The sequence below is a fragment of the Rhineura floridana genome, chromosome 1 (genome assembly GCF_030035675.1).
Source record: "Rhineura floridana isolate rRhiFlo1 chromosome 1, rRhiFlo1.hap2, whole genome shotgun sequence".
NCBI classification, from domain to species: Eukaryota; Metazoa; Chordata; class Lepidosauria; order Squamata; family Rhineuridae; genus Rhineura; species Rhineura floridana.
In genome coordinates, this window is record NC_084480.1 from 6,688,995 (window position 1) to 6,703,882 (window position 14,888).

Consider the following 14,888-nt stretch of genomic DNA (forward strand, 5'->3'; position numbering starts at 1 on the left):
AGTCGTGCAATCTACAGGTTAAAGGGTTATCATTGGCTACTAGTCATGATCCCTAGATAATATGCTACTTCCAGAATCACAGACAGCATATTTCTGAACAGGGTGGTTCACGACAGATGCTGTTGGAGATCACTGATTCATAGGGTCACCATAGGTCATAGTCAACTTGAAGGCACATAACAACAAAAATTTATAAAAAAATATTTGTATACCGCTATTTTATTAAAAACTTTAAAGTGGTTTACATGTTTAAAACAACCATAGAATTTTTCTTTTAAAAAAACACATTAAAAATACAATTAAGAACAAATGTCAATTGTTGCAAAACAAAAACACCACATGTTCTTAATTGCCTGCATAAGCCTGGCAAAACAGAAAGGTTTTCAGCAGGCATTTACAAGTTAAAACAGAAGGCGCCTGCTGAATCTCTGTTGTCAGAGCATTCCAGAGAACTGGGCCAATGACACTGAAGGCTTGATTTCATGTTGATGTTAAATTAGCCTTGCCAACTCGGGTGACAGCCAAGGCGTCTTCTGCAGAAGATCTCAGTGACTGAGCTGGGATATAAGGGTTCAGGCAATCCCTAAGATACCTGGGACCTAAGTTGTTCAGAGCTTTGTAAATTAATACAAGGACCTTGAACCTGGCTCAGTAGCAGATGAGCAGTCAGTGCAGATGTTTTTAAAGTGGTGTCACATGTTGTCGGCCATGCGCTCCCATCAGCAATCTGGCTGCTGCATTTTGCACCAGCTGAAGCTTCTGAACCAGGACCAAGGACAGCTCCACATAGATCTTATTGCAGTAATCCCTGTCCAGGAATGGCTGTAGCTGATGAAGCAGACCAAGCTGGTAAAGGCACTCCTAGCCACAGAGGATGCTTGGGCCTCTAGTGACAGAGATGAATCCAGGAGTACCCCCAGGCTGCAAACCTGATCCTTCAGAGGCAGTGCGACACCATCCAGAACAGGTAACCTGTCTCCTGTTGCTGGGAAACACCAGGAGAGGGCTGTTGCAGTCGTGTCCTGGTTGTGTACTTTCCAGAAACATCTGGTTGCCTATGGTGGGAAACAGAGTGCTGAACTAGATGGGACTTTGGTCTGATGCTTGTTATGTTCTTATGAGTCCAGGGCAAACACTAAACACTCAAGCAGCCAGTGAGCCCTATCTCATGGAAGGATGATGAAGGGTTCTCTTTTGTCTGGGCACCAACAGTTTCTACTCTGCCTTTAAGATTGGTCTTCAGCCCCTCTCACACCATAGATACTTAAGACACAGCACGGATGTTGACACACTTTTCCTAGCAGTGATTTCCTCTGTGTGTGTTCATGCAGAGAGGAAGTACCCTCTGAGATGTGGTCTGAGTCGTTGCAAAAGAAGACCTTCAAATGCAAATATGGAAATAATATCCCCTTAGAGAAAAATTCTTTCCTCAACTGTGGAATTCCCTTCCCTTAAATATTAGGCAGGTGTCATCTCTGCTATCTTTTCGGTGCCTTTTGAATACTTTCCCCTTTCAACAAGCCTTTTAAGTTGAGACCTATCCCAGTCTGCGTCTCTGCAAGTAAAAAAGAAAAGAAAAAAGCATTGTCTGAAAATTCAATCCATTCTGGATCAGGCCTTTGGGCTGTATTATATTTCCATTATCATCTTCCCAGGGAAAAAAATGGCAAGGAAGTCAACCTTGGCTTCTTTTCTGCTTCTCCTCCTTTGCTGTTTAAGTTAGAGGACAAGGAGAGCTTCAAAATGACATCATCCTCTCACATCTGTGGTGAAACTGGACCAAAAAAAAAACCCTGACAAAAACAGAAAGAAGGAAAAGACAGACTCTCTTTGCTTCCTAATGGGCAAGGGAGAAGCAGTGCTTGCAAGAAAAATTAGTTTTCCACGGGTTAGCTTTCAAGACATTTCCAGCCTAAATGCAATTGGCTCAGGAGAAAAGGTATCCATGTCTCACCCAACACTTCCAAGGAGCACTTCAAAATATCTTTGCCATATTATTAGAAGCAATCAATGCAATTAATATTACATGTGGGCAATTTTGTAAATTCTGCAGCGTCCTTCCTCCTTAACTTTGCTGTCAGCAGTCACTTTATACACACATACCAGTGCAGTTGGTCAACCAAATTATTGATGCTATTGATAATGAATAGCTAAATGGCCACCCTTGGGACTGGATTTCTCTTAGAACACTCTGAGATCCATAAAGGAGTGCTGCTGATATGGGCTGTTGTTATACCCTCTCCAAAAACATTTAGCTAGCATCCTCCTCCTCCTTCTCCTTGTCATCCTTTTTTAAAAAATTAATTGCTTCTTTGAACAGTTTTCCATTTTGATCACATACAAAACATTACAAAATGAAACATAAACTTTCAAACAATATGAAACATGGATTTCAAACAATATATCCAACGTTTACACCTAAAATATGTGGTGCATTCATTCTCTAGTGTACATTGTAACATTCTGGAAAGGCAAGGAGCTCTGTAAAAAAAACCCTTTCCTTTCTCTGTCTCTAAGGTGACTGGCCAATTAAAGTTTTGCACATAAGCGGTGAAATCAGGAGATTCCCACAGATCCCAAGTGATAGATTGTTTGATGATCTTCTTGGTAAAAACGCAGTTGCATGGCACTTATCATTACATGGAAACTGCTTCAAATGTCACTTTGCATGAGATCAGCAAAGGCATTTGTATGTGTGTGAGCAGTGGGTTATATATTCTTATGCAGCTCCTTGACCAAGGACGGAAATAAGATCTCTGTGCATGTGTGACTCTTATCATATGTGTGTATCTCTATGTTTCATGTATGTCATGTTCCGAGAGAGAGAGAGAGAGAGAGAGATTTGCATTTGGGATTGTCGGAATTTGCAGTCAGACTTCAAATCTGCAAATGCTTTGGGGCTCAAAATGTGCTATTGACAAAAACATCACATGACGGTCCGGATACACACAGCATTGTAAAAATGGCCAGACTAGCTTTGAAATTATTATTTTCCCCCGACCCAGACAGAGGGCATGAGGAAACCAGACATGGATTAATTAGGTGTGACTGTATCATTAAATTAGGATAATGAACAAATAGGTACGTATCACATTCGACTTGGCATGTAAGGTTTCCCAATAGCCTTCAAGTCACCTAACACTTTTATATGGAGCTAAGCCTGCAGTGTCAGCCTCAGGAGCAAGCAGAACATCAAGCCAGCTGTATATTCCTTAATATAAGTGTGATGCTCCTGTACCTGGAGCACTAATAATGCTCATGTGAAAAAGTTATTAAATATTTTATAAAGCCATAAACATATTATGTATATTTACATGTTTATATCTCTACAGATGCCTGTTATGAACACACAACCATATTTTTCAGTCATGTTGTTGGAACCTTCATGCAAAATATCAGAACAAAAAGGGGTTCTATTCCAGTTCTCCAAACGGAATGAGAATGGATTTAAATCCATTAAAAGAGGAGAGTTATTGATTGTCACATCATGTTGATACCCAAGTGATCACATTGTTATTGTTATCTAATTTTTAAGAAGTCAGCTGCATGTTCCTGAATGGGCAGGCATCAGAAACAAACTTGAACAATATTAAATTCAAGCTTATTCATGATTTAAGCTCAAAGTTCACACACCGGTTTGTTGTGAAAAAGACAAACGAAAACACTTTCTAAATTGATAAATTATGCATTACTTGTGCTTTATATATCATCAAATGTCCTCATTTAATAGTTGTGAATATTAACAATCCCAGACTCATTACATGAATGTCCAAAACCTCAGAGATACCAGGACAGGCATCACATTTCAGATACTCATTGTAACATGTTGACATGTTTTCTCTCAAAACTAAGGCTGCAATCCTAACTGCACTTACCTAAGAGTAAGCCCTATTGAATTTAATAGTAGACTTGGTTAGGATTGCACTGTGTGTGTATATATTATGTGTTTTATCTCAAAACTATGTGTGTATGTAACACACAAATGTAAATAAATGTATAAATGAGTCTAAGCTTTATTTTGGGTGATTTTATTTTATCATTGCTCCTTTAGGATAAGCTGTACTTTCAGATTCTTTCAGCTGTTATATGCATAGGTAAAAACTGCATGCATTCTGTTCTGCGATGCCTCTTTTTGAGAACAGAAGAAACTTTACCCAGATTTTCCTCAAATTTGACAATACATTTCTATAAGTGTGCTGCCTAAATGCATTTCATATCTTTATGTAAATTATTAGATTTTTTTTATGTGTCTTGGTATTTTCAGATGAACTGTAAACTCGCCTATTGAATATGATGTATCACTGTAGTCACAGGAATTCTGTCTGTAAAGGATACAATTTCTATATGTGCATACTTAAGCATAGCTGTGTACAGCAGCTTCAGTCATATGTCTTTGCTAATGAAGAGCCATTCCATATGTGCATTTTTTTAGGTAGTATATATTTGAATTTCATTGATGCAAAGTTAGCCTGGCTGGAAAACCTTTCCTAGATCTAAAGTGGAAGCAAGTTGCTATAGACATGCAGAGGCAAAGGTATCCTGCACGTTGACATTACACGGAGTTTTAGCTTTAAACAGTTAACGTTATTTTATTTTACTTTAAAATGTATTTTTGTTGATTTCCTTTCTGATACCTTTTTCCTGGACAATATTTTCTGGATTTCCTTTTAATTAGCACCTACATCTTGCTACCATCACCCTGCCCCCCCTAAGGTTTCGGTGGCTGCCCTAGGAAACAGTTCAAGTTTAAGCAAAGGTTGTCCATGCTCAACCAAAGAGGGAGGAATAAACACACGACAGTGAGGTAGATCGAAATTGGTACGCCTCATTGGCCAAGCTGTCGGATATTTCTAATGCATCTGAAGGCTTCGTTACTAAGAATCTGCTAACTATCTTTAAAACCTTTGATCTGTAGTCAGTCTTAACGAAGGAGACAATTAATTAAAGGCAAGCATCTTGCAATAAAGTTGTGCTGTGGTCAGTTTATATACACTGTCCAAAGCTGGTACACAGGAGTCATTGTCAATTAAAATCTTGTTGGAGTCCAGTTCATTATCATTTTCCCCCCTCCCTCACCTTGATCAATATTTTTGGCTGCTCTGTCTTGACAAACCTAACACAATGTCTATATCTATATGCCTCGCCATTCATTTTGCTGGCTGATTATGATTTATTTTCAGCCACTCCATATGGTTGGGCACTTTATTTAAAAGGCTTTGAGTTGTCATCCGTCTTTATTTTAAGGAGCCACAATAATAAGACTTCTTTCTCTCTCTCTTTTTTCCCCCCAGAGAAGATGTCAGTTGTGTATAATGAATGCACAATAAAAACCGCATTTGCCCGCAAGTTGCATCCCAGCAGTGGCACCAGTTGACAAACATAAACAAATGTAAAATCCAGAATGACACCCTTTCTTTAGATCATGTCAGGCACTGCGGCATTAAGCAAGCAGAACATTGTTTGGGGGGATCTAAGGCTCCCCCCTTCTGACAGTGTCCATTAATATTTTTGTATATTTGTATGGCTATGAAAGTTAGATGGAAAAGGTCCTGGACAAGATAACTGGTTGAGCCAGCCCAAATAAACAGCTTTTAATTTCTTATCTTACCAGCTGCACAAATTAACAAGTGAGCTATATCAGTTCCCACAGAGTTACCACATAGTTTTGCTGACAATGACCCTCAAGTTGGATTCAGCTGGTCTTGTCCAGATAAAATATCTCTAGGAATTTAGCGGGAAGTTAAAAGAATTTCAGCACATCTGTGTTCCAAGCACTAACCAAGTTCTTGGCCACAATAGTTCTACACCACCAACACTTCTAAAAGGAGAAGTTTCTACATGATTAGGTTCTATTATTGTTTGACTTTGCTCTTGTCAAAAGCTGTCCTGAATATGCCTAAATATCTTGTGCACAAAACAATTTTGGTTTCTCCTAAATAAGATTTCCAAGGAACTGGGAGCCTGATCCAAAAAATTATAATAGGTAGCACTAACAGATGCTAGAGCTAACGTTAACATCTGTTTGAAAACAGGTGACTTGAAACTACAATTCCATGCATATTTTTCCATGAGTAAGGATAGGTATAGACAGGCAGATGAAGTGATGCTTGATGGAGTGAAGCTATTGTGGATTGGATTTGGGAATGGTCACAGTTTATATGAAATCTTATATCACACAGACGTAGTGGAATTTAATGTCCCACTGCAGAATTCCTTTGAAATTTTTGCTGAGCCAAGCACATGTGAGCTGCAATTTCTGGATATGTCTGTGACATTACAGCAGTGAAACCAATGGCCATAATGATAACCATGATCCCTCTCATGGTGGCTGCACATTTCACCTGGAGGACTGAACTGAGCCTGAGAGTCGACTCACACTTACATATTCATCACTGGGAAAAGTGAAGCATATGGTTTCCCTGCCTGTATAAATTAGTGCTTAAACCAGAGCCTAGGATTACTGATGAAGGATTAATCTTAAAGATCAGCTGTTTGATGTGAAAGAAATCCACCCTTCCCTTCCCCCTTCCTCCTCCTGCCTGTCTGTCCCAAGAACTGTCTTTAACTCTTCGTTTATAAGCATGGGATTCTGTCTTAGCTACTTTGGAGCCACTAACCTCTCTCCATTTGGTACGGCAGGTCTAAGCATTCATGGAACACATAAAATTTCTAAAAGCAAAAGACAACACCCAAACAGCAATCATCTCCCTCTCATTGGGAAACATGTGTATCTTTCAAGAAAAATGGGTTCCTTAGTAATTTAAGAATATAAGGCCATAAGAAGTGCCTGCTGTGTCAGGCCAATGGCCTATCAAATCCAGCATCCTGTTCTCACAGTGGCCAACCAGGTGCCTGTGGGAAGTCTGCAACAGGACCTGAGTGGAAGAGCAACTGGTATTCAGAAGCATACTGCCTCTGACAGTGAGGTAGAACACAGACATCATGGCTAGCAGCCTTATCCTCCATGGATGTGTCTAAACCTTTTTTCAAGCTTGGAAATGGAAATGGACTGCCTTCAAGTCAATCCCAGCTTATGGCTACCCCATGAATAGAGTGTTCATGGTAAGCTGTATTCAGAGGGAGTTGACCATTGCCTCCTTCTGAGGCTAGTACTCCCCAGCTGGTGAGCGCCTGCTCAGCTTGCCACAGCTGCACAAGCCAGCCCCTTCCTTGTCCGCAACTGCCAGCTGGGGGGCAACTGGGCTCCTTGGGACTATGCAGCTTGCCTACGGCTGCACAGGTGGCAGGGCACATAACCCCTGAGCCATTCACTGTGGGGTGATCTTTAGCTGGCCCTTGACACCCAGGAGACACGAGCGGGGATTTGAACTCACAGACTCTGGACTCCCAGCCAGGCTCTCTCCCCACTGTGCTATACCAGCTGTCCTTTTAAAGCTTAAATCTCTTTTAAAGCCATTCAAAACCCCCAAAAGACTTCAGGACTCAGCCTTTGTCTCACTGTTATACCCAGTTCCCAATAGAGGATGGACTAACTCTGAGCAATTGTTTGCCTTAGTCAGCGCAAATATGGTGACTTCCTCATGCCCTTTCCATGGGGATGTGTTAATATTTTGCTGCATGCCAAAAGTTTTCATCAGTTTTGAGCAAGTCACAGCAAAGTTTCTTTCTTTTCTCTGCCAGTGCCATGTTGTTGTTGCTATTGTTGTTATTGTTATTTGTTTGCTGTTATCATCATCAACATCATCATCACACCACATTTCTTATAAAAACCCCAAAGCAGGAAACAATAGATTAAAAATCAATACAGCAGAAAGGAATTGAATTTGAAACTGTCCAATGCTTATACTACAGTTAGCCCAGTAATAGGTTAGAGATTTTAAAAAGAAAGACTGTCTTTCCTCCCAGAGTCAAACAGGATCGTGTTTTTACAGGCATCACTTCAAAAAGTGTTCTGTTAAACCAGGTCCTGCTCCTACACTCCTAGGTGCTGCTTTGTCTGAAGAATGGCCTCCCTGATCATCTTGACTGGAAGGATTTCAAGGAGTATAGGTGCTACGCCATCATCCAAGTATGAGGACATGGAAGGCCCAACATCTGCAGCCAATTGCTGCAGTCATTATGTACATATGTTTTTATTTTTGCAAACAGAATTGCCATCCCTTGTTACAAATGCCCTGAATATGCCTCCCCCCCTCCCTTCTATACCATCCAGGTATAGGAAGGCTATTATCGTGTTGCATTTTTCCTCTGATGTACCCATGCTGCTCTGTCAGTTTCACTTACAAAGAAACAGGTAAAGTCCATCTTTTTCAGAGGTCTGCCTCCCTCTGAGGCATGATAGCATGGGCTATTGTGGGATGACACAAAGAATTTCAATTTCTCTATGACACTCTGTCTCTGAAAGCACATTTATGGCATCATGTCCGAATAAAACACCTGAGAGAACTCACTTCATTTCTCCTCTCTTCTCTCCCCACCCTCCCAGAATAATGGGGTTTATTTGAGAAAGGAAAATGTGGGACAGCATTCCATCTTCGCTTAGTAGCCCAACTACGCCCCTATCTGGACAGTGACGATCTCGCCTCAGTTGTTCACGCTCTGGTAACCTCTAGACTGGACTACTGTAATGCGCTCTACGTAGGGCTGCCCTTGAAGACCGTTCGGAAACTTCAGCTAGTGCAAAATGTGGCAGCCAGGTTGTTAACGAGGACCCGCTGGTCTGCGCATATAACACCTGTCCTGGCCCACCTGCACTGGCTGCCTATTTGTTTCCGAGCCAGATTTAAGGTGCTGGTTTTGACCTATAAAGCCTTACACAGTGTGGGACCACAATACCTTGTGGAACGCCTCTCCCGCTATGAACCTACCCATTCACTTCGTTCAATATCCAAGGCCCTCCTCCGGGTACCAACTCATCAGGATGCCCGGAGGATTGTTATTAGATCTAGGGCCTTTTCTGTGGTGGCCCCCGAACTGTGGAACAGCCTACCTGTGGAGATATGTCTGGCGCCTTCGGTACTTTCTTTTAGGCGCCAGGTTAAGACCTGGCTATACTCCCAGGCATTTTAATGTTCAATGTGTTTCATTTAATTTTTTTTTTGTTTAACTTGTTGCTGATTTTATTGTAATTTTATTGTAATATTGTATTTTAATCTTGTTTTGTTCACCGCCCAGAGAGCTATTCGCTATGGGCGGTTTAAAAATGAAATAAATAAATAAAATAAATAAATTAAGCTAGAAATGTAAAAATCAGCCAGGATGCCCTGGAAGTGTGGGGCATTTCTAGAGTGATTAACACAAAGATGAGTAAGAAGGCAACATTCATCTCAAAGGACATCAACAGGGTTTGCTTTTAGCAGGTTGAGGTATGGAGGCTATTCATTTGCCATTCTTAAATGCACATACTTCCATAGCCATGGCTATAATGACTGGAGGAGGAAAATGGATTATTCTTTCTTTTGTCTGTCATAAAACTAACCCACTGTGGCTTGTTGGTTTAACAGCTGGTTCTCTTTGGCTCCAGGTAGATTTTTGTTCTGCGCACTTTGATGCTGTTTTGTGTGTGCATGTGTATTCCCTCTCTGAAACCCTATCTGGATTACAACCTTACTAAAGACTAAGCAGGTTGCTTTCAGTCACGCAAGCCTTATGTTTCAATTATGGAGGCATTTATTCAACACCTGTATTTAGCCGTGTCCTTTTCTGAGTACATTTTCATTTCCCCGAGTCTTTTTTTATCGCTCCGTACAGTGCATCTTAATTTAACAATCATTGCACTTCTAAATCTCACAGCTAACCTGAAAACTGATATTGCACCGGGGTTGAACAAAGCCTTAATTCACATCTGTCTCACCCACTCTGGCTTCTCTATAATAAAAGAGACTATCATGAATTGGGTAATTTGTGGACTTACAAGACCAGGTGTTTTCAACTCTGAAAATGACCAGTGTTTCTTAGAAGGCAAACAGACAACAGTTGAAATAAACTATCCCTCTCCCCCAACACAATGACTTCTCTTTAGCTATGTTTATTTATTGAATGGGCTAAGTTTGGCCTCTTATTGTGAGGAGGGCACACAACCCACCATCTTGATGATGAATGAGGGCACTTTTGCATGAGCTGCATTGCTCACATGAGGCTTGAAAGGGCACTGTATCTTTTAGAGTAACAAATGTCTCATTGCTCATGATCCTTCATCCAACTCTGATTTTTTAAAGTGCATTAAAACCTGTGTGTTTTGCTCAATCTCACTAAGAGATCTTGCCTTACTTCCTAAGAAGAAGGATATTATGAAAAGCTGGCATGTCTCACTAAAACGCACTGCGGGCCTTGGTTATGAATCAAGCGTGGATAGAAAAAGACTCTTGAAACCACTTGGGATAGTTCTGTTTTGATTTCATTCATTCATTTATAAATATTAGGCTTAAATACCACTTAACTGGCCTTAAATTATTTCCAAAGATAATGCATTATAATATGTCTGTCCTGAGAGCACTAACCTTTATACATCTGAGTAACTCAGACCTTAAACAGATGCCACTGCTAAACACAAACAGAGCAGGGTGGGGAGAGTTATGAATGAATCCATTGTTAGTAACTCTAATCAGCTAACTCTGTATGTTTATGTATGTTACAAAAATGGATGGGATGGTTTGAGCTGCTGAGACATCTGTGTATGAATGATCTAGATGAACTGTGAACAAAATCCTAGCAAAGGACCACCTTCCTCAAAAACTTCCCCTCTCCTTAAGAAAGGAATATAGAACTACACATATCTAAACCGGATCAGCACTTGACACCTACAGATTATATTTTATCAAGACTTTTCATAGAAATGCCAGGTCCTAAATTTCATTCATTTCCCTAGTACCTGAATGAGAAGTATATACTGTATCTCCTGTGGGAGTTTTTCTTTGTATTTTTAAACTAGTTATGGCCAGTTTTTTCTCTTACTATGCTATAGTGGGGCTTACTCCCCAGAAAATGGACACAGTTCCCTCTAAATTAGGAGAAAGCCCCATTGAACTCAATTGGGCATACTTCTAAGCAGATATGTTCGATTGCACTGTAAAGTATCTGTGTGACACCTTTTAGCCAGACTCAAAAAGCCACAAAACCAAACCCAATAGCAAGCACACATACACAACATTGCACTCTGGAGTAACTCAGTGGATTTCAGCGCCATTACCTGGACTGAATACGTCACTGTAGTCTAACATAATTTTTAAAGACTTGTGGCAAGCTTCATAAACAAATAATCCCTTAAGCTATTTTGGTGAGGCACATACCTGATTGCAAGGTCTGCAAAGAAATACCACTAGAGGTATTTGTTAATGCTTCACCTATGGAGAGCATTTTCTTCCTACTACGCAACATGTATAAGGAGAGAAAAGCAACGGGCATGGTAGGAAGGAAGGAAAGAAAGAAAGAAACTATATGTTTGCACTAGTTTCTGATTTAAAGGCAATAATGAAAAGAGTGAGGTAGGGGAAAATTCTAAGATAAATATGGTCCTATTCCTCAAAGCCCTGCCATGCTTTTTGACTGTACGGTAATTAATCAGCAGTGGCAAGCAAGGGTTCCCCCCCTCCATTAGGTAGCCAAAGGCATGTTTTTATGAGGATTAGCTAGCAAATCTTTAACATCACAGAGGACTCTTCTCAGATGGGTTAAATCAGGCCAGGAGTTTCAGCTCTGGGTGCCTTTGGAAAGCATAGTAAATCCTCCTGCCATGCTGTTGGGTTAGGTTAACTATTCTATGTCCCCCTCACTGCTCCAAGAGATTAAAAAATGAACCTGGTTACTAAACAAGCTTGTACTTATGCAAATTTGGCTGAAGGGTTTATTCCTCGATACTTGTACAGTTCTTATGATTCACCTTGAAATACAGTAAGATGCAGAGGAATGAAAGTTAAGCATGTCTTGAGCATGACTCTTCCCTAATGCTACACAACCCAGGAAAGGAAATCACTTTACCGGGAGACTGGGAATGAGATCTACTGGACTAAAGAGGCATGGTTTGGTTTGCTTGTGTTTGGAACCTAACAAAGCCCATTTAATTTCATTTACTTTATTTCTCTGACACATCCTCTCCCTGGAGGTCTGGATGAGTTATGTGAAACAGACAATAAAATGGCCAAAACTGAAATCATGCTAAATAAAGGATTCAACAAACCTCCCTCATAGTTGAAAGGTTAACACCTGGCTACCAAAATCAAGGAAAAAGAGGACAGGCTTTATCTATCAGGTCTTTATTTGTTCAGAACTCTCTGTCATAATTATCATGTGTGTGTGTGTGTGTGTATGTGTGTGTGTGCACATGCATGCCCGTGTGTGTTCTCTTAAACTAAACTAAAATAACATTAAAAAAAAACATAAATCATTGAAATGCAGGCATATTCCTTGGCTCCTTTTTTCTCTTTCAGTTGCTCTCCTGAAGGTATGATTTGTATGTACTTGGAAAGGTTTTATAAACTTATTCCCTATTTTTGGTGAACATGGGAAACACACTCCAAAAAGACAGGGTCCAAAGGAATTTAAATAACCATCAAGCCTACACCTCCCTTATTTACCCTTAAGGACCCCACCTTTCTGATGTGATCTCTAGAAAGCCTGAATGGATGGGGAAATGCTATTCTGGTTTGTAGTGATTGCAGAGGAAAAGGGGGGTGGCTGTAGTGGGGGGGGGCAGAAAAGAGATTGACATATGCCACCCCCCCAGAGCGTCTTCTGAGCAGCAGACACATACTTGCAACATCAACTCTTCCTCTTTTAAAAATAACTTTCTATTTGCATATCTGTCCCCTAGCGGATTGGGAGGATGGGGCAATTCAAAACGTGCCATTAACTTTTTGAAGATTTACTACTGGACAGGCAACGACTGGCTTAACACGCTGAGAATCATTTCTCTAGGGTTCGAACGAGGAAGGGAAATCTACCGGCTAGATTCCCTGCACCCACCCAACACCCCAACACCACTCATTTTGGTTCTCCGTTATTTACCATGCACTGCCTTGCTATGTTGTTGCTGTTTTTATTATTATTATTATTATTATTATTATTATTATTATTATTATTATCCTCTTCTGAGCCAAGAAGTGGGAAGGAAAGGCAAACCAATAAAAGGAAAGCAATAATAAAACCCTAAGAAAGGACATAAGTTCCTCGGTGGCTAGACTTTATCTAGTTCTTTATGCCAAGCCAACCTTCTGGGTCAATTGCCTTCACCTGATTCCCTTCCGCCCCATTTTCATGCAACACGATCAATACACTTGCATATGTTTCATAAACACTTATTCACTCCCCAAACACACACACACACACTTCCTTCCCTCCTATTATCTGTAAACCATTCATCGAAGCATTGGGAGGGGAAACGAAGCGGAAGAAAGGCGAAGGAAAGGCTGGTGGACTTTCATCCCAACCCCAGTGAAAAAGAAATAAAAGAAGGGAAGAGCCAATGGAAGCTCCCACAACACCGCGGCCCCTCTCCTCTCCCAGCCCTCCCCCCAAAAAACTCTAATCACCATCAACATCATTAAAAAGTTCCTAACTTCCCCTCTCCGCTGCTGACCGAATGAGATAGCCTCTCTTTCTCCCCCCCCTCTTCTCCATAAGTGGATGCCTGAACACCCACACATACTTAGTTCCGGATGCATCCCTAAAGCTTTTTCTCCTCGATTAGTAATTCTCTTCTCTTTATCTAGCTACACGCACACGCACACACACACACACATTGCTGGTTCCCCCCTTCCCTTGTCCGGGATTCCACAGCTGTGACTTTTTAGCAAAAAAACAGAAAATCCTAATCCTCATCCCCCCTTCTCTCTCCCTTTCTGCCCCCCGAACCCCCCCCCCCAATATTCTCTCTTTTAGGGTCCACTGTTCATTTGGTCTGGGACAGGCTGTTATTTATTTATTTAATAATAATGATAATAATAAAAATCTCCCTTTCTTCTCTCCCTCCCTTTCTGCCACCCAGCAAACGCCTCTGTTTGGGCAGACTCCGCGCACCCCCAACAGCGGCAACCCGTTTCAGCACTATCCGCCTATGGACAGCTCCGTCCATTCTCTGCCATGCACATCCCTATAGAGAGTTGCGGTCCGTCCCTCCCTCCAGTCCTTTCCTATCCGCGTTGGGCTCTTGCTCGCTTCGCGTCTTTCTTCTTCTTCCTCTTCTTCTTCTTCTTCTTCTTTAGACCTCCCCCACCCCCCACCCCCGGAGATCAGTTGGATCTAAAAGAGATCAGCCTCCCCCCCCTCTTCTTTACGGGCTCTCCACCTCGCAGGATCTGCCCCCAGCAGCACCACCTCCTCCCTGGACTCCCCTCCTCCAGCCCCTGTGAATAAGGGGAAAGTTACCTTTGTGCATGCCGGTAAACCTGTCCTTCAGCACCGTCAGTTCATAGATCTTTCCGAACTCTTCAAAGAGAGGTTTGAGGTCCTTCTCGTCCAGGTTGCGAGGGATTTGCCCAATAAAGAGCTTGATGGCATCGTGGTCCTTCATGGGAATGGTAGATGTGTTCCCTGGACTGTGGTTTAATCCGTTCATGTGCCCGTTGGTGTTGGGGTTAGTGTGGTTGCTACCTAGGCTGGGACTGTCTGCTTGTCCGTTTGCTAACGTGGCCATCTTTATATACATAGAGAAAAATCTTCTTTGCCTTTTTTTCCCACCCCCCCTCGCTTCCTCTGTTCCTCTCTCCCTCTCCCTCTTTCTTTCTCACACACACTCTCTCTCTCTCTCTCTCACACACACTCACTCACACACACGCGCGCCCTCTTTCTCACACACACACACATTCACTCCTCCCTCCCTCCCTCTCTCGCTCGCTCTCTAGGTCTGAACTGATTTTTTTAAATACATTGAACAGCCAGGATCTCTGTCCTTTCCGTTTAAACAGGCTGGATCGGTTCAAAATGCCAGTGAG

At 41.6% G+C, this 14,888-nt stretch overlaps 1 protein-coding gene across 47 annotated transcripts in view; it reads right to left on the minus strand.

Annotated features, from left to right (window-relative positions):
• Positions 1 to 14,608, minus strand: part of CELF4 (CUGBP Elav-like family member 4) — a 1,013,450-nt gene extending 998,842 nt beyond the window's left edge. For 44 of the 47 annotated variants that reach the window (XM_061607379.1, XM_061607361.1, XM_061607397.1 and 41 more), the window contains exon 1: positions 14,323 to 14,602. In XM_061607379.1, the coding sequence (XP_061463363.1) occupies positions 14,323 to 14,602 (280 nt within the window). Of the gene's footprint in view, positions 1 to 14,322 lie in introns of all 47 variants that reach the window. The other 3 variants (XM_061607386.1, XM_061607382.1, XM_061607394.1) reach the window with 2 other exon arrangements.
• Positions 14,609 to 14,888: the final 280 nt, after the last annotated feature.